The 17,550-nt window shown below is 55.3% G+C and overlaps 4 protein-coding genes across 4 annotated transcripts; 3 read left to right on the top strand and 1 right to left on the bottom strand.

The window, feature by feature from the left end:
- Nucleotides 1–89: 89 nt before the first annotated feature.
- Nucleotides 90–4,125, top strand: VTN31DRAFT_3159 (uncharacterized protein; the record flags this gene model as incomplete). The annotated part of the gene is made up of 3 exons (XM_069403407.1): nt 90–3,659; nt 3,717–3,883; nt 3,936–4,125. The coding sequence occupies 3 exons, from the start codon at nt 90–92 to the stop codon at nt 4,123–4,125; spliced, it is 3,927 nt and encodes a 1,308-aa protein (XP_069262592.1).
- A 1,834-nt stretch (nt 4,126–5,959) lies between these two features.
- VTN31DRAFT_3160 (uncharacterized protein) lies at nt 5,960–7,680 on the top strand (the record flags this gene model as incomplete). The annotated part of the gene is made up of 2 exons (XM_069403409.1): nt 5,960–7,590; nt 7,641–7,680. The coding sequence occupies 2 exons, from the start codon at nt 5,960–5,962 to the stop codon at nt 7,678–7,680; spliced, it is 1,671 nt and encodes a 556-aa protein (XP_069262593.1).
- Nucleotides 7,681–8,375: 695 nt separating this feature from the next.
- VTN31DRAFT_3161 (uncharacterized protein) lies at nt 8,376–8,842 on the bottom strand (the record flags this gene model as incomplete). Its single annotated transcript, XM_069403410.1, has 2 exons — nt 8,376–8,792; nt 8,840–8,842. The coding sequence occupies 2 exons, from the start codon at nt 8,840–8,842 to the stop codon at nt 8,376–8,378; spliced, it is 420 nt and encodes a 139-aa protein (XP_069262594.1).
- Nucleotides 8,843–14,075: 5,233 nt separating this feature from the next.
- On the top strand, nt 14,076–17,540 carry VTN31DRAFT_3162 (uncharacterized protein; the record flags this gene model as incomplete). Its single annotated transcript, XM_069403411.1, has 1 exon — nt 14,076–17,540. The coding sequence occupies one exon, from the start codon at nt 14,076–14,078 to the stop codon at nt 17,538–17,540; it is 3,465 nt and encodes a 1,154-aa protein (XP_069262595.1).
- Nucleotides 17,541–17,550: the final 10 nt, after the last annotated feature.

Raw genomic sequence — 17,550 nt, forward strand, 5'->3', positions numbered from 1 at the left:
GACTGTCGGGATTGTGATACTCTCAATGCTTTCCTCACTTTATTGGAACCGGTGAAAGGTGCGATCCGGTTTATACATGGAGCAGCTCCATGGCGTCTGCGTCCAACATTGGGGCTTCGGCGACATCAAGCCAAGGCCGAGGGGTCGGTGACGGAAGGCCATTCATCTCGAGGAGCCAAGAGGATTGCCCGCCATCTGGAAGCTGGCAGGATGCGGCGTCGAAGGCAACCCGCAATGGTCGCTCGGCGTCCGGAGGGGCTGCCTCGATTGGAGCACGAGGAGCCGGATTGGTGCCCGCGACTCAGCCAGGCAGCTTCAGTTCTGACCTTAAGAGCGTGCGCAGTATCACTCCGCGCCCAGACACTGCGCTTGGTAGGATAGGGACCAGTAGTTCTCAGGAAAAATGGGATGACGACACAAGCACATCTGAGCAGCGTCAAGCAGCCATTCGGGAAAAGATCGCCAAAGAAATGAAGATCAAAACGGGCACTGAGAACATGCTGGAAGCGCTCTTAGCAAAGGATTCGAAGCAGACGCGAGAACAGAGGTTGCGAGTGGAGTCTGAGCTAAGCTCGTCGAATCGAAAACTGGCGGAGCTGCACCATGAGCTGGAGGAAGAGATATCCCGATCCAAAGCAGCGCCGTCAACCCCTCCTCGAAGTCGGCTTTCAGCACTCTTCCGCGGTAGTCCCATGCGCCCGTCTTCACGGATGACCGATTCCTTTGATGACGAACAGGAGGACGTATATGGGGAAACAGAGTCTCCAACGTATGTCCTTGCGGAAACTTTGCAAGCTTTGGAGACCGAAGGCATGGCCCCAGATTTCTATGTTGAACGGGCAAACAGCCTCGTGGAACTTTTCAAGCACCATCCAACGCTCAAGTACGATCTTGAGTGGTCTGTATTCGGCCAGCGGGTGCAGATGATGCTCCTCAGCGATAGCCGCGAAGTGGTTGCTGCTGGATATCGTCTGACGCGATACGCAATTACCGATCGGGCTTCAATCAAGAACATTCGACGTCTGCATACGGACGAGCTGGTAATATTGTCGCTCGTCAAGGAAAGCAAAGCGAGTATAGAACGGGAACAGGCGTTGAAGTTCGTACGGGCGTTTTTGGATGTCAAGGATGGGGTCCTTGAAATCTCTCGCGCCGTTGTGCGGGCCATTGTGTCCGTGGCGGAGCATCACGAAGATCGTTTAAGAAACATTTCCATCATGACGCTAGCAGAGATTCTTATCAGAGATCCGGGCCTTTTGGCGTATTCTGGTGGCATCGGCGCTCTGCATGATGCTTTGGCAGAAGGCACATTTGGGGCTTCCGACAGCCTCATGAACAGTTTCTTGCATATTCTGGATACGCCGCAACGGCGCAAACATCTCTCCAACGGACGGGAGCTGGAGGCCGTCTTGACTCCATTTACAGATTCTTTCTCGGACACAATCCGTACAGGGAGATTGAAATCCTCAGCAAAAGCCATCTCTGCAATGCTGAAGTCCTGGCCGGGGTTGCTCATCTTAGCCAGGAATAAGGCGCGACCTCTGCGATCTCTGCTGGAGTCGCTTCACTATCCCGATCAACAAGCGCGGGATCTGATTCTGGAATTGATCTTCGATGCCCTACGTATCAAGCCACCGTCATGGTCCTCGTCGTTCCTTGCTGGTCGTCGGTTGACCACTTATGGAAGAGTCGCAAACCTCAGGTCCGAGTCGGACAGCAGGCAGCTGAGATTTTATCAGGACCATGATAAGAACCGGTTCGATCTGACTGCTCATTTCTCCGCCCTTGTTCTAGCCACGATGCTAGAGGCCGGCCTGATCAAGGCTTTGTCGGACCTGATCGAAGTCGAAACAAACCAGTCCCTCAAACGGAAAGCGACCCTCCTGCTGACCGAAGTATTGAAGCTCGCCCAGTATTCGCTTCCTCGGTCAATCAGTGCAAAACTGCAAGTACTCCCGGAGCTGCTCCCTGGCGCCGTGAGATTTGATGTAGACAATCACGAGGTGTCCACGTCGACAATCTATCAGATTGAAAGCATCAATCGGATTCTCGCGCGGTCCGGTGCCATCCCTGGCGCTTCAGGGCGATATGCGGTTGTCGATGAGGATATATCTGCGTCCCTATTGTCAGGTGAACCGGCGAAGAACCGCCTAAACCCGGCAATGGATGAGACGCAATTCCGGAACCTCGTTCTGGAAACGCATGTGCTGAACACCGTCAACTATGTTAAGTGGAAGTGGGATCTGATTCTGCGTATCATTGAGGGTCCCCTGACCAACCCGAAACGGCTGGAGGAGGCCATCAAAGGTTCGAAATTCATGAAACGGCTCGTTGGATTCTACCGTCCCTTCAAGTACCGTTTCTCGATGATTCCAAATACCAAGCCCAACCAAAGATATGTTCGCACGGGTTGTGCCTTGCTGCGGACCTTGCTGCAAAGTCCAGAAGGCACCAAGTATCTTGCTGATAACAAGCTGTTGCGGCAGATTGCGGAATGTCTGGCCCAAGTGGATCGTATGAGCGGCCTAACGTCCTCCTCTCCACTGTTCTCCAGGGAGCAAATGGCCAATACACTTAGCGGCGGATATTTCGCCATGCTGGGAGTTCTCAGCAGCGATCCCAAAGGGCTCCTTATGATGGAGAGATGGCACATGACAAACATGTTCTATCACATTATCGAGCTCAGCGACCGAAGTGACTTGATCCAGTCCCTGCTTGGGAATATGGACTTTACGCTGGACAGTCACCTCCGAGTACTGCTGTCCAAAGCCCTCACGACTGGTACCAAGGAAATTCGGATCTTTGCCACGAAACTATTGCGAAAATATGCCGTTGGCAATCGCGGAAGCTCCAGCATCAACAATGTCGATTGGGTGGTGCGATTGCTTGTCACACAGCTTTACGATCCGGACATTGCGGTGTGTGAGGTTGCAGTGAAGATCTTGGAGGAGGCTTGCAACCAGCGAGATTACCTTGAGTACGTTGTCAAATGCCGTCCATCGCTGGATCATCTCGGTGAAATCGGCGCTCCGCTGCTGCTGCGATTTCTATCGACATCGGTCGGGTACCATTACCTGGACGGGCTGGACTATATCACGCAAGAAATGGACGACTGGTTCCTTGGCCGCAATGATGCCTACGTCTCGCTGGTCGAGGCTTCACTATCCCGAGCGTATATTGATCCGCCACGTCGGAACAGCTTCACGCCGGAGGATATGGTGGAAATGCAAGACATTGGCATCGTGCCCCCGCATTTCTACCGCGAACTGGCGCGGACCGCGGAGGGCTGCAAACTTTTGGAGCAATCCGGGCATTTCAACGAGTTCGCCACAACGATTCGCGAATTCGGACTGGATGAAGAAGACCCTGAAGCGCTTCTAAAAGTCAAGGGGTGTCTGTGGGCGGTTGGCAATGTCGGGTCGATGGAGTTGGGGGCGCCGTTTCTGGAGGAGACGGAGATTGTCCGCGATATCGTGGCCATTGCCGAGCGCGCCGAAGTTATCACCATGCGGGGCACAGCATTCTTCGTGCTGGGATTGATTTCGCGAAGCCAGCATGGACTGGAGATGTTGATCGAGGCGGGCTGGGATGCCGTGGTGGATGAGCAGGGTGATTCGCTCGGGCTCTGCTTGCCACGGGACCTGAGCAAGATTTACGCGGTACGCTTACATTTCACTCTCAGGAGACACCTTGTTTTCTTGCTAATCTACGAGCAGTTATCTTTCGCGACCTACACCCGTGACGCTGATCTGCGACGGCTCTCCCGAGAAGCTCTGCAAACAGCATGCTCTGACGCAGATCCGCTGAACCAGCGGATCCTCAAACTGATTGTGGACCTGGGCAATACAGTTCTGACCAAGAAGGCAGCCAGCGAACTTCACAAGTAAGTGACAAGCCATCCGAACGGCTCATACACACATGCTCACCGATTCCAGCATCAAAGCGAGACACCCAGAACACTTCCGCCAGGTCACCCTCTTCCAAAAGACCCTATTGATCCTAGAGAGTCATCATTTCCGACTGCCGGCGCGACGATTTGCTCTGGACCTGTTCGACAAGAGTGTGCTAAGGCAGTACGTCCTGGACGAGGACTCGTTCTCGTACTCTGAGTCGGACAGTGCATGACATGACCGATATGACCATCCTTTGCATGAATTATGGGCTTACTCTGATGGGATGGAGAGTCTATGATCTGGACAGATTCTGTACACTCTCTTTACCTACTATGCAGTGAAACTCCTGAATGTGAAATGCCAGGCGCATTGTGAATTTGCAGTTGAGGGCAATCTTAACGTGCTTGCACGAGTATTTTTTCGCTTCCATTTGTCGAATCGTGAATGGAACTTGGAGGTAGGTATGTTGAATTATGGCAGGTTATGCCAGCGTGTCACAAGTATCAGAGGAAATAGTTGAATGCCGGCAGTAAGACGACTGATGTCAATTTCTCTGAGTCTGTTTACCCATCTATGTGGGTGGGAGTGACCTTAAATTATGTACATCGAGACCAGACTTGTTTCTCCTAACTGGCCGGTTGTGACTTGAGCCCGATGCAGCCCACTCCGTCCGTCCGACCTAAGAACTCCCACCAAAGCCGCCTGGCTGACGGGCTCTGGCGAGGTGCCTCGAAATGTGTAATTTTTTTTTTTTTTTTTTTTGGTTGGACCACATAGAATCGGAATGGGGAGATAGATGAACGTGACCCATTTGACTTTATCCACGCGCGAAACCTGGCGCTCTGGATCAGGGACTTTAAGAAGCAGATCAAGCAGTGCTATCGGTATGTCATCGTGGTCCCCCTTCAAAATCTCTTCTAACGAAAACAGATCAGTCGAGCCCGGCGTCTGGGTTGAATTCCAGGACTGAGACTTCTACCCCAACTCGGAAGACGAAAGTCTGAACGGCACTGGGCTCCAACGTTACTATCTACCCTCGGTACCTACTACCTACCTCAGGTACTTGGCTAGGTCAAAATCTGGCATGGACATTTATATATCTAATGGTTATCCAATCAACAAGAGAGAACATGATAACACGCATAACCCAATCATAACCTCAAATCTCAGTCACTGGTCAACAGTACTGTACTCGTACTCGTACTCAGTACGAGTACTTTGTAACTACGGAGTACGGAGTATATACTCTGTGAAATATAAATACTAACGAGTAGTTACTCGTAGGTAAGATTAAGATTACTCCAATTTAGGGGTGTTAAATTGAAATTTCCGCAAATTGAAATTTCATGAAATTTCCGAAATTTCCGTGCAACAAGATTTTCTTGCAGGAAATTTCCTGATCACGTGGTTGCATCTTTCCTAATAGAGTTACAGGTATATCCATCAATACCTGATCTGGAAGGCTTCCATGGGCTTGGCAATATTTTCTTGCAAGAAAATTGCAAGAAAATAAAATATTTTCTTGCAGAATTTCCGCAACAAGATTTTCTTTCCAGGTATTTAACACCCCTACTCCAATTGAACCCAGTAGAACTGAAAATTGCAAAGTTTTCTCTCAAATTATGGCGCGATAATTCGTCAATGCACAGAATACTAATCTTGATATGGTAGGCCCGTTAATAACTCCTCGTACTCGTACTCGTACATACTCCTTACTGTACATATGGATACTCCTTACTCCGTACTCGTACTATATCGTAAATTCGTAAAATAATTGGTGGGCATGGGCCAGAGTCCGGAGCGGCCGGACCAGTCCCCAGATACGGGTGCCATCCACGTGTTGAGCTCCGACTGCCCATCCCCAGCATACGAGTGCAGTTGCGCAGCCGGCTACATCACAAATGGAGATTCTCTTAACGCAATACTGAGCAGACGACGAGAGTACACGGATGATGGCCGTCGCCGCGGTTTTCAAGGGTCGATAGCACCGAAATCGCAGTCCAGATTCGCTTCGAAATCTAGCCTACTCTCCAAACGGTCGAGAGTCGATTCATAAGTAATCCTCAATGTCGACACAACCCCAAGACGACGGCCGCAATGTCGGCAATCCCATCATGGACGAGTCCCCGACATTAGACCAGGGTCAGTCCGGCAAGGCTGAGTCGGGTTCTACTCCGACAATGGTGAATCCCCATTCGTTGATGCGTCTCCTGCAATGCCCACGCTGCTCCCGGCCCCTACGCGTACCATTCCGACTTCCCTGTGGCAACACTCTGTGTCGCGCGTGTCTGCCGCCCGTGACCAAGCGTGACATCCGCGTCAGCTATCCGCAGGATGAAAGTCGCAAGGAAGGGTTCAGGTGCTTCTGGCATGCTGAGGAACAAGAAGATCGGTTCGCCGTCGAGCATTCGATGGGGGACTGCGGCGTGGATGTGACAGTTGGCAAGGTGGTGGAGGTGTTGGACCACATTGCTAGCAGCGCCAACCATCACGCTGAGGGAGGGGAAGAAGAACATTCGGTGCGAGTGAGTTGGACCAGGGCCGATGGTGAATTTAAGACAGCACTGCTCGAGGAGGGCGCGTATTTGGGTACGTTCAGGTTAATGCGCGATGGAGAGTTGGAATACGACGTGCGGGACATGGAGTATCCGGACGTGGAAACATTCCAGTCAAGCGACCAGGAGATGTTGGATCGATTCAGGAGGGATGTCAGGAATGAACTCGACTGTCAGGTGTGCTATGGCCTGCTGCTGGACCCGGTTACGTCGCCGTGCGGACACACGTTCTGCCGGAGGTGCGTTGCGATGATTCTAGACCATTCGGACCTGTGCCCCGTGTGCCGTCGACGGCTGGCGGCAGCGTCGACATCGAAGGATAGTAGCCACAAGAATGCCATTCTTACGGCGCTGATCGATAGCCTGTACCCAGATGAAATCCCGAGCCGACGAGAGGCTGCCGAAGCAGAGGGCGATATCGACACTGAGAAGGATGTCCCACTGTTCGTCTGCACAGTATCCTTCCCTCACATGCCGACCTTTTTGCATGTTTTCGAGGACCGCTACCGCCTGATGATGCGCCGGGTCATGGAGAACAGGAACGGCCGGTTTGGCATGGTGATGTACAACGTATACCCCGGCAACCGCCCGCTTAGGGCATTCATGCAGTACGGCACGATGCTTCGCGTCGATCGATTCGAGTACCTGCCCGACGGTAGGAGTCTGGTCAGCTCCGTTGGCACCACCAAATTCAAGATCGTCGACTTTAACGTGGTGGATGACTACTATGTTGCTCGCACGGAGCGGGTCGATGATCTCCCACTGGCGGAGGAGGAGGCCCTGGAAGCGCGCGAGCTTGCTGCGCATCCTCGCCCTGTTGCAGATTCTCCTTCATCCCCGGATGGCAACGCCACTGGGGACCAAACGCCGGTTCCACTGGAATCACTGACAACTCAAGAATTGTACCAAATGTGTCTTGATTACATTGAGAAGCGGCGCGCTGAGGCGTCGCCTTGGCTGCATCGACGGATTCTGTCAACGTACGGGCCGCCGCCGACGGATCCCGCGCGGTTCCCGTATTGGCTTGCCAGCATTCTTCCAGTCAGTGAAAAGGAAAAGTACAAGCTTCTCCCGATGCGGAGCGTGCGGGAGCGGCTGAAGCTTGCCGCTGGATGGGTGCGAATGTTCGATAGCCCCGAGTGGTGAGTACCTCTGTCGTCATGGATATAATTCATTGCTGAAGCCGCTGCAGGAACTCTCCGTCATCATCGTTCACCGGGTCTGTCTTATGACTCGTGCTCCCTCTCCTCCTGTTCTCGGCCATCATCACTGCGCTTTCCGTGTTCATGCCGGACACCGTGAGTGGCTCGTGGACGGTCTCAGTCACGATGGGTCCGTTCCCGATGATCTCGGTGTCGAACACGAACCCAAATCCTTTGTTGCATGATGGGTCCGGCCATGTTGCGAGTGATAGTGGTGGTGCCGCGTTTATCCCACAGACACTCGTCTTTGGGGCGCTTGCTATCCTGTTCCTGGCGCGGTTTCTCCTGTCGGGAGGCGTCCGAGTGACTGTGGTCAGGAGGAGAGGGATTGGTCTATGATGGGGTGTGGAGCCTCGCAGCTCGATCGCACGAGCTCAGCTTGCCATCTAAGCCTTTTCTCCGCATGTATGGAAGTGTATACGGAGGTTTGACACATTAGACTTTCAGCCGGGGGGGGGGGGGGGGGCGTTTGTATTGTTGTAATAATAATGTACAGTCAATGAGAGAATGATAAGGTACATCTTTATTGGACCTAATATGTACAGAACCGCCACAAAACCCTGAGAAAAACGCCATGCTATGCTCCCGAACCCAAGAACACGAATCAACCAAATCTATGTCATCTGATGCCGACGACCGTGCGAATCAAGAAAGGAGAGGATCTAGAGCAAAGTTTGGAGATGGTAAAAAAGCCTGGACGAAGACGCGGCCGGATGTCGAGTTGATCACCGATCCTTATACACCTTTGGATTCCAGCCTTCGCGCAACTCCTTGTCCATCTTCGCCTTGCGCTCCGCCTCACGGATCTCCATTTCGATGCGTTCTCTGGCGCGTAGGATCTTGCTCTGAAGGTAGAAGCTACCCCCTTTTTTCGGATCATTCATGTCAAAGAGCTTCTTGAACCGCTCCGTGACGACCTCCATGTTGGTCTCGCCGGCCTGGGGCGGCTTCACATTGAGGATCTTGCAGGCCTCGTCCAGTGTGAGCCCATGCGACGCATACGTGCTGGCACCCGTGACATTGCCCTTGCGCATCTCGGCGGCGTAGCGGCTGCTGGCGGCGGCCTGCTTGTAGGCCTCGGCAAATGCGCGCCCGAAGACACGGGCGCCGGTGATGACGATTTGGGTGACGATGCGGTGGGCCTGGATGGATTAGCGACGATCGCATCAAGGAGAATGATGGCTCTCACCATTTTTCCTGTTAATGTACACCAGGCTTGGGTGGAAGCCTGCTATCGGGTTGGGGAGAGATCTATGGAGCAACTGGAGATGCCGTTTCACGGGTTTTCGAAAAAAAAGTCTAATACGGCCGATTGGCCTCAGGCTCCATATCTTCCTGGAATGGTTTAGCGTCATGTCCTATCTGATGATCTGATCTGAGATGACTAAGCATATTCCCTTGGCGATCATGGTCCTGACACCGGTCCTGACCTTATTCATGAGAGCAGACTGTGTGCTCTGTGAGATGGTGGAGCATGGTCGAGGACCTGTGCCTCTGAGTCGTGTTGCCTCGATATTTCTCAAATTCTCACTGGTACCCTACAAAGGAAAAAAGGACATCCCTCTCTCCGCCCCCTTTACTGGCCGTCCGGCCAAGGCTCACCGACTCCATCCACGCGTCCCCGGATGGCCCCGTCCATGACGTCTTTGTGGATCTGAATCCATCTCCTCTCAGCTTGGAAACGCCCAAACAACGGCCTTAAAGACGCTGGATGTAATATCGCTAGCCTGTGCTGTACATATTCCAGCAAGAATATTCTCTACAGTCACATGCTCCTTCGGTCCAGTCGGTCCCCGCAGCCCAGTCTAACCGGTGCATTTTTGATCTTCACCGATTCCAGTCGTCTTTGGAAAGAAAAAAAAACTGCATGCTTTCAGCCTCATTCTATCTGCACCATGATTTTTTTGCTCGCAATGACCACTTGGACTTGATCGTCTCTGCAGCGTCGTCGGTGCATGGCAGCCTTTGGTAATACATTCCTTTCTCATCGCCAGTCTAGGGCCTGTCAACCCTGGCCGACAATCCGATCTTTTTAAATCTTGTACTCCGTATCCTACAATATATATCTGATTGCTGATCCTTCTAGAAACACCGTTGATCGATTCCATGTCGCATCTCCAAGACGATGGACTACCGGCCGCGCCTCGCGAACCGAACCCGCCAACCGTCGCAGCCTTCTCGCCGACGACGCATCTCACCTCGCGCCAGCGCTCGAGCGTCATCGTGCACCGGAAGAGTCCCCTGCTAGCAGCCACACCGCCGTCCGTCACACGGGCCTTGGCTTACTCGCATCCTTTCCTGCTGCCGCTGAACCGCCTGGCCGGGTTGCTGTCATGGAGCAGCGGCGACCCTTGGGCGAGTTTCCTGCTTGTGGTCGCCTTTTGGGCCGTCGTCCTCTACTCGGATGCCATTATCCTCTATGCGGGTCCCATACTGGTGGTTGTCGCGTTGGTTGTGGGCATGTACTCGCGGCGGTACTCGCCCTTGTCGTCAACGGCGGCAAAACACAAGGGCAACGGCGTAGACGGGTCGTCCGCGCGACACAATAAGAGCTTGGACGAGATCGTCGAGACGCTGAGAGAGTTCACTGCCCGATGTAACATCCTCCTTGGCCCGTTGCTGGCAATGACCGATTTCTTGTCCACGCAGACCAGCCCGACCTCGGCCACGACGCGACCCGCCTTGACGGCCCTGTTCATCCGCATCCTCTGCGTGACACCGATCTGGATCGCGCTCACCCTTCCCCCGTTCTACATCATCACCACACGACGCGTCGTTTTGACGTTTGGAACCATTGTCCTCACCTATCACTCGGCGCCGGCGCGGGTATTCCGAGTGATCCTGTGGAGGTCATTAACCATCCGTCGCATCTGTAGCTTCCTGACCGGGCTCGACTTTTCGCCCAAGGTCGTGCCGGCGACGGCAGAGGAGGAATCCTCTTCGAAGGAGAAGAGGCGCTATTCGACATCCATCACCGCCAAAACGCATCCCGAGTCCACCGGGGTTCGGTTCACATTCATCGTATACGAAAACCAACGGCGCTGGCTGGGCATCGGATGGACGTATTCCTTGCTTCCGCATGAGCGATCAGCCTGGACCGATGAACACCTTAATCCCGTCCCGCCCAAGGACCAGTTCGAGCTGCCGGACACGCACACCGCAGGGACCAAGTGGCGCTGGGTGCCCGGTAGCGAATGGCGCATCGACGGAGCGGACGACTCGGGGGACGGTGAGGGATGGATTTACTATGATAACACGGTGGGTGGCAATTCCATACCTGTTTGCAACGGTTGTAAACTGACAGTCGCAGTGGGACAATGGCCGGCGGCAGGACGGATGGGGCCGGTACACCCGCCGCCGAACATGGTATCGCGATGCGGAATTGGTCGAGGTCGATCCGGACGAGGTGAATGAGGGCAGCCAGGAACAAGCGAAAGATCAGGAACATGAGAAAGCGGACGAAAACGAGAAAGACATTGGCGATTCTACCAGCGTCAAAACCGCATCGTCCACCCCTCGGAAGCGACGGTGGTTTGGGGGCAAGGAGTCGAAAAAGTCGCCAGCTCCGTCGCCAGCGACATCGGCGCCATCATCAACGAGCCTAAATGTGGTCGCAACCGACCGACCGTCGCGACCTGTCAGCATGCTGCACAGCCGAGCAGCGTCCTATGGCGGCGGGAGCTACAGCAGCAGCCCGAGACCAAGCAGCGCGTCGAGCTCGATCCGGCGCGGGCGTGGAGGGCGCGACCGCGACAACGATAGCATCAAGAGCATCCGCGACCGCGAGATCGAGGAGGCGCAGGACCGGCTGGATCGGTGGGGGGCGCGGGCGACGGAGGGGACGGAGCGGGCGGAGCGGGAGTTTGGGTTGGGAGATGAGGTGAACATGGGATTGAGTTGAATAGTTCCTGTCATGATAGTGATACCGATTGCATAATTTGGGTTAAGACAAACCTACGTGTATGAGTACGGAAGATTGCTTGGATTGGATTGCGAGGGGGTCGGTTCGCTCCGCGTGTACGTACGGAGTATTACAGAGTCCTGCATCAGGATTATCTACTATTATCTAGGGGGCATATTCTTGCGTTGGGATTTTCCGATCTGGGTAAGTTGAACTTCCATTGATCTAACTCATTGTGCTTGGGGAATACGAGTATGCAGTACTCCGTACTGTACCTTTTATCATGGATGATGAGATTGTTTCTAGCATTCTGCAGGCTGAACCCGAGTGCAGCCGAGTCAAATGAGCCACCCAGGGACCTTGACAATCCACCATGGTGGTTTGGAAACAGGTCCATATCTACTAATTTAATTAGTAACGACCTATTGCCCGGCATTCTGGCTCTCCGGAGGATGCTCTGATGAATCCATCCATCGGCGCTTGTTGAAACCACGATCCCAAATGAGGATCGACTGAGGAACAGATCCAAGCTCACGGACCGTGCTCTGAATCGGCGGTGTCGATTGTGAATTCCAACAACCATTTTTGTGGAGCAAGGTTTTTCAGCTACAAAGCAGTAACTCACTTTCCAGATAAAACTATGTACCCCGTACTGCGGGAAATTGTTTCATGAAGAGTTGAATAGGGCAAGTCAGGAGTTGCGCCCCCTTGAGGCCTTGACTCTTTTCCTCCATCCTGTTGTGATGTATCGATCGGGTGGATTCCTCGTCTGCCATCGTGAGACGTCCAACGGCAATCTCGACAATTCTGATTGTCTTGACGATTCCGTGCCGTTCGTGGTAGTTAGAGAATGATCCTCCGTATACGCCCATCCTTGCCCATGAGGGAGGTATCGAGCAGCAGCGGTTGGGATAAAAGCTGTCCGGAGTATCTTGCTGATCTCCAGATTATCATAGTAACAAGTTCCTAGAATTGAACAGTCCTTTGAGCGATTCCGGCACGGCAATCTCCCGGTACCTTCTCCTTGACTTCGAGACGACTCTGACATTCCAGTTATCGAAGTTATGTAACCGGTACCAGCGTCCTCTCAGTTAATTTCATAACATCAGCATAACTCAATTGTTCAGTACCTACCGTATTCACCCACGGCAAGGATTCCGATCAGTGACTGGCCAATGATGAAACAGCAGCCCCGGAACTGGCGCCAGTGGGAACCAATCATGCCGCCGCAGTGACTCAATAGCGGGGCACCCGCGGCACCAAACCTGGTCGGGGAAAACGGCAACACCGGCTGACAGGTACCGGGGGAGACGCTAAACTGAAACAGGCTAGTCAGGGGCACTAACAGTCTCCGCTTTTCCGCACTATTGTTTTTTTTTTTTTCCTGTGTCCATTCCAGGCCGCACAAGGAGGGGATTTTCCTGCATCTGCAATGTGCACAGCAACAGTGAGTATGCTTCCAATTTCATTGGATCAGGATATTTCTACTGAATGCCTCCATAGACTCCATCCTGGGGCTCGGTGAAATTGGCCCTGATTTCCTCCTGATTTTTGTGCAATTGCCATTGGCCTTCATGCTTGGGCATGTCATTGGTCAGTGAACTGGCGATGGTGAATTTCCCGTTGAGGAATAACCTCTCTTGGCACTATTCCGTCCCGCACCGGACTCCGCCAGCCGCCAGCCCGGTTTTCCACCCAAGGCAAACAAACCATGGGCTCCTCTGCTGCAGAGGTGAATGCACTCGTTGAAATTGGGGGTTGGAGTTTGTCTTGGAACGGGTGACTGGCCATGGTGAAGAAGCTGGACGAAATTGCGCGGAAAGACTCCGAATAACAACAAAAAACCACAGAAAAAACGATCAATCACTGACCAAATCCCTGTTCTCCTCGGGTCCACCCAACCCATCGTATCGTATCCGCCAGGGGCTCCTCAACTCTATTCCCGCGTTCTCGACCGTTTCTCGCTGAAAGAATTCAAGTCCGTTTCATTTCGATTTTCGTTTTCTTCTTTCGTTCCGTTGGTCCAGACATTCTCATCCTCCCCCTGTCTGGTCCGCTCACCCTGTCTGCGGCCGTCTTGCAGAGCCTGCAGTCCCGAATCCCCCTAATCGAATCACCACCTCGTGCGATCGCGTTATCTGCTGCTCTGCCGATTCCGATTAGGGTCGGATCGTGGTCACTTGGTGCGCCGATTTTTTCCTCGTCCATTGCAACCCTCGCGCCAGCCCAAACAAACGCTTTAGCGCAGCATCGATTGTGCGCCGTGCGCGGGAGTCGCGATTCCATTGCGCTGTTGAATGCCCCGAACATCATCGCGGAGGCGGCAAATTGTCCGTGCTATCTCGTCTCAAAACTCGGATGACTGAGCAGAATTCGCTGCGACAAGCAACCGCGACCACCCTGGATGACTCCGTTCGCCGTCTGCTGAACTTGGACACCCGTTGTATTATGTGCGCATTGGGCCCGTCGACGCCTTTCGCATCGCTCTCCCAGTGATTGCATTCAGCCAGCCGATTGCCCAACCATGAATCCCTTCCGCAAGATCAGGCGGGGGCGGGACGTCGATGACATTCCCCCGGCCTCGTCCCCCTCCACCAGCTCCAAGAAGAGTAACAAGAACCCCTCCGAGACCACCACCACTACTACCAAGTTCGAGTTTGATCTGGAAAATGCCCTGCCCTCCACCGACGAGTTTCGCACCAGCCTGCTCATGCCCAAGCTGTCCGCCCGCTTCAGTATGCTGCGCGAGCAGGACGATCCCAACACCAAAGTCGGCAAAGCCAACGATGACAGCGTGCTGTTTCCCAAGCGCGCGTCCCGGCTAAATTTGTTCGGCCACAACTCCAACCCCTTGTCCGATATCGCCGAAGTGTCCTCCGTGGGCGACCGCCCGTCCCTGAGCCTGCATCGCTCGTCCTCCTTCGTTTCCGCCGAGGACGGCACAACCGACGATGATCAATCCCGCAGCGGTAGCATCATGAGCCGGAAACGCCCCGGCGAGGGCAACAATCTCTTCGGTGGACGCCAAAAGATCTACAAGATTCCCATCAAGGACGGCGACTCGGATGAGTCTGGCACAGGCCTACGCGGTCGCGCCGTCTACGAGGATGACATCACCCTCTCGGCCTTCCAGCAGTTCCGGCTTCGGGAGAAAGAACAGAAACGCGCAGAAATGGCCTTGGAGGGCACTCTGGACACCGAGGGGTCGCCCGACACCGAAGATAATACCGCAACCCTCTCCACGAAACGGACCACCTCGTCCTCCACCACGTCGGGTCGATCCCACCGACCAACCTCCACCGCCGCAACGTCTGTCGACGAGCAGCCTGTCTCAGGGACTGCTCCATCCGCGACAAACAACTCCACCTCATCACCGGTCAAACCAGCCTGGGCGGCCATAGCCTCGGAGCGTCACGTCACCAAGACCCGTCGTCTCTACGACGAGCGCCTGGCCCAGACGGTGCAGGACCAGCAGACATCTGCCGTGTCGCGGTTGGAGAGCCTGCGTCGCCAGCGAGCCGGTGCGGGAACCCCGGAGCCGCCGCGGCTGAGGCGCAACGTCTCTCGCAGTGCGGCCAATCTGTCCGACAAGCCATCAAGAATCCAACCCGTGCAGGCGGCTCCGGTTTACGGTGGCGCGAGGGCATCGCCTTCACAACAATACCCAGATAGCCCGGACAGTGAGGCCGTCTCGCCCGTGAGCGGCCAACCTCTATTCCATAGCCCTCTGGGTTATCATGAGGACTCGTCCGCCCTGGCGGCGGCGCTGAATCCTGAAGATCGAGGCAAGGCGACCGCCATGGGTCTGTTCAACAAGCCCACTGGACAGTTCGACGAGGAGCGGTTCCAGCGGCTGCAATTGCAGATGCATGAAAGCCGCGCTCAGACTCAGCAACGCTCGCCATCGAACAGTGTTTCGAAACCTGCCGGGTTGGAGGGCCAGACAGAGGTCCAATCGGAAACCCAGTCGGGGGCCCAGACGATCGAAGGACAGCCTCCAAACTCCTCCGTTACGAGCACCCGTTCGCGAGCGGAGTCCGCCTCTTCGCACTACAGTAGCAACGCCCCTCGCTCCGGGCCCAGTTCACGGAGCCAAAGCGTGGCCGAGGCTTCGCTTGGGCATCCCGTGGGTGAGACGATGCTGCATTTGACCGACTCGGAATCTGAAGCCCTAGACGAGTCGTTCACCCGTCCGCCATCTTCTGCCGGGCGGCCTCGCGTTGATGGCATTCATCCAGCGTTCCGCTCTCGTCCGGCATCTAGGGATTCGTCCGACACTCGTCCCCCGAGCCGGGAACAGAGTGGCGGGGTTCCGGACCTCAAGATCCCCATGCAAGACCTCAAGCTCAGCGATGCGCCTCCATCACCGATCCCCGAGGAGGTGTCTGAAAAAACTGCCGATTCGCCGACACTTGGGCCCTCCGGTCCGGGGCTGAGTGGTCTGATTCGTAGCCTCCGGCACACCAGCTACCAGTCGACCATTCGCCCGCCGTCGGCGGGACAGTCGGACGGTCTTCGGGTCGATCAGCCCGCAGTTCGAGAATCGCATCCGCCCGCAAGCGTCCACAGCAGCCCTTTTGAGTACGATGATCTCGATCGTTCATCCCTTGCCGATAGCACGGCGACGACGACGCTGGAATCGCGGGATCGCGAATCTATCTCCTTGCGTGATCATCGACCGGACGTGCGAGCTGGTTCTCGGGACGGAAGCGTTGACACGCTTGGTCGGCGGCAGTACACCCATCGTCGCGAGGAGAGCACCGAAACCCAGCGGGAACGCGAGGAGTTCGAATACGAACTCGCCCAGCGCAGGCGACGCGTGGAGGAGACCTTGCATCGCATCGGTGAGAGTGAAAGTCGTTCACAGAGCCCCGTCCGCGGAGCCTCAGACATCCCCAGTCGGCCCGGTAGCGCATTGGCGATGTTCAAGAATCGGGCAGGCAAGTCCAATAAGGACCAGTCGGGCATAGGTGCGGCGCCCAAGGGCCTGAAGATGCTCGGTCTGGCAGGACCAGCAGGTCCTAACGGTTCAACACCGTCTCTCCATTCCACCGACTCGCCGCGCGACGGGGATTCGGCGCCCGGGTTGGGTTTGCATGTTAACACCAGCTCTGCGAGTGTCGCGTCCAGTCGTAAGGGATCCGTGCCGACTCCATCTACCAGCAACCACCCGCGAGGTCTGGAAGAAGAGGATCATCATCGTGGTGACTGGCCCACTGGTTCGTCGAGAAGCTCCAAGAGCTTCGGGTCGAGATTCTACCGGGCCGAATCTCCCAGTCTCACGCGCCGCGATTATCCGTCGTCCACCACGGGGTCGGCCCGGCCGTCGGTCGAGATGGCTGAGCGGTCTGCGTCTGCGATGTCGGGCACCTTCCGACCCAACAGCCGCGCCGCGGACCTGCACCTGCACACCGACGTCAGCACGATCGGATCGTCGCCGCGACCATCTCCCGTGGCGGCCTACTCGGCAAACACGACCCCGCCGGTACATGAACCCGGGCACGGCACGTCCTCGCGGCGCTCATCCACAACCAGCGGGCTCCCCAAGCGGCACGTTGACAAGTCGCAGATCTCGGAGCCGACGCTGGTGTCGAGCACGTCGCAAGTCCCCATCGTTGACTTGCCGGCGGGTGCGAGCCTGAGCAACGGCATGGAACCACCGCCAATCCCACCCATGAACCCCCGCCGTCGACGCGGGACAATGACGCAGCAGCTCAAGAACATGGCCCGCGGTGGCCAGCAGTCCAGGCCTCAGTCCCCGGGCGGCGAAACACCCACACGGACCAGTGTCGAGGAGCGCAGCGTCTTTGAAGACGACGACGGCAGCAGCACCAAGCGATCGGCTACGCGCGGGAAGCTGCGCAAGCTCCCCAGTGAGGGAACCAGCCTCCACTCGCGGAGCCGGCAACACGCAGCCGCTACGGCGCCGGCGCCGGCGGCGGTGCCTCCATTTGGACATTCGGCGAGTGTCGAGGGGGGGATGATTTAATCTAGTCTTT

This window comes from Thermomyces dupontii, assembly GCF_041956625.1.
Source record: "Thermomyces dupontii strain NRRL 2155 unplaced genomic scaffold VTN31scaffold_2, whole genome shotgun sequence".
NCBI classification, from domain to species: Eukaryota; Fungi; Ascomycota; class Eurotiomycetes; order Eurotiales; family Trichocomaceae; genus Thermomyces; species Thermomyces dupontii.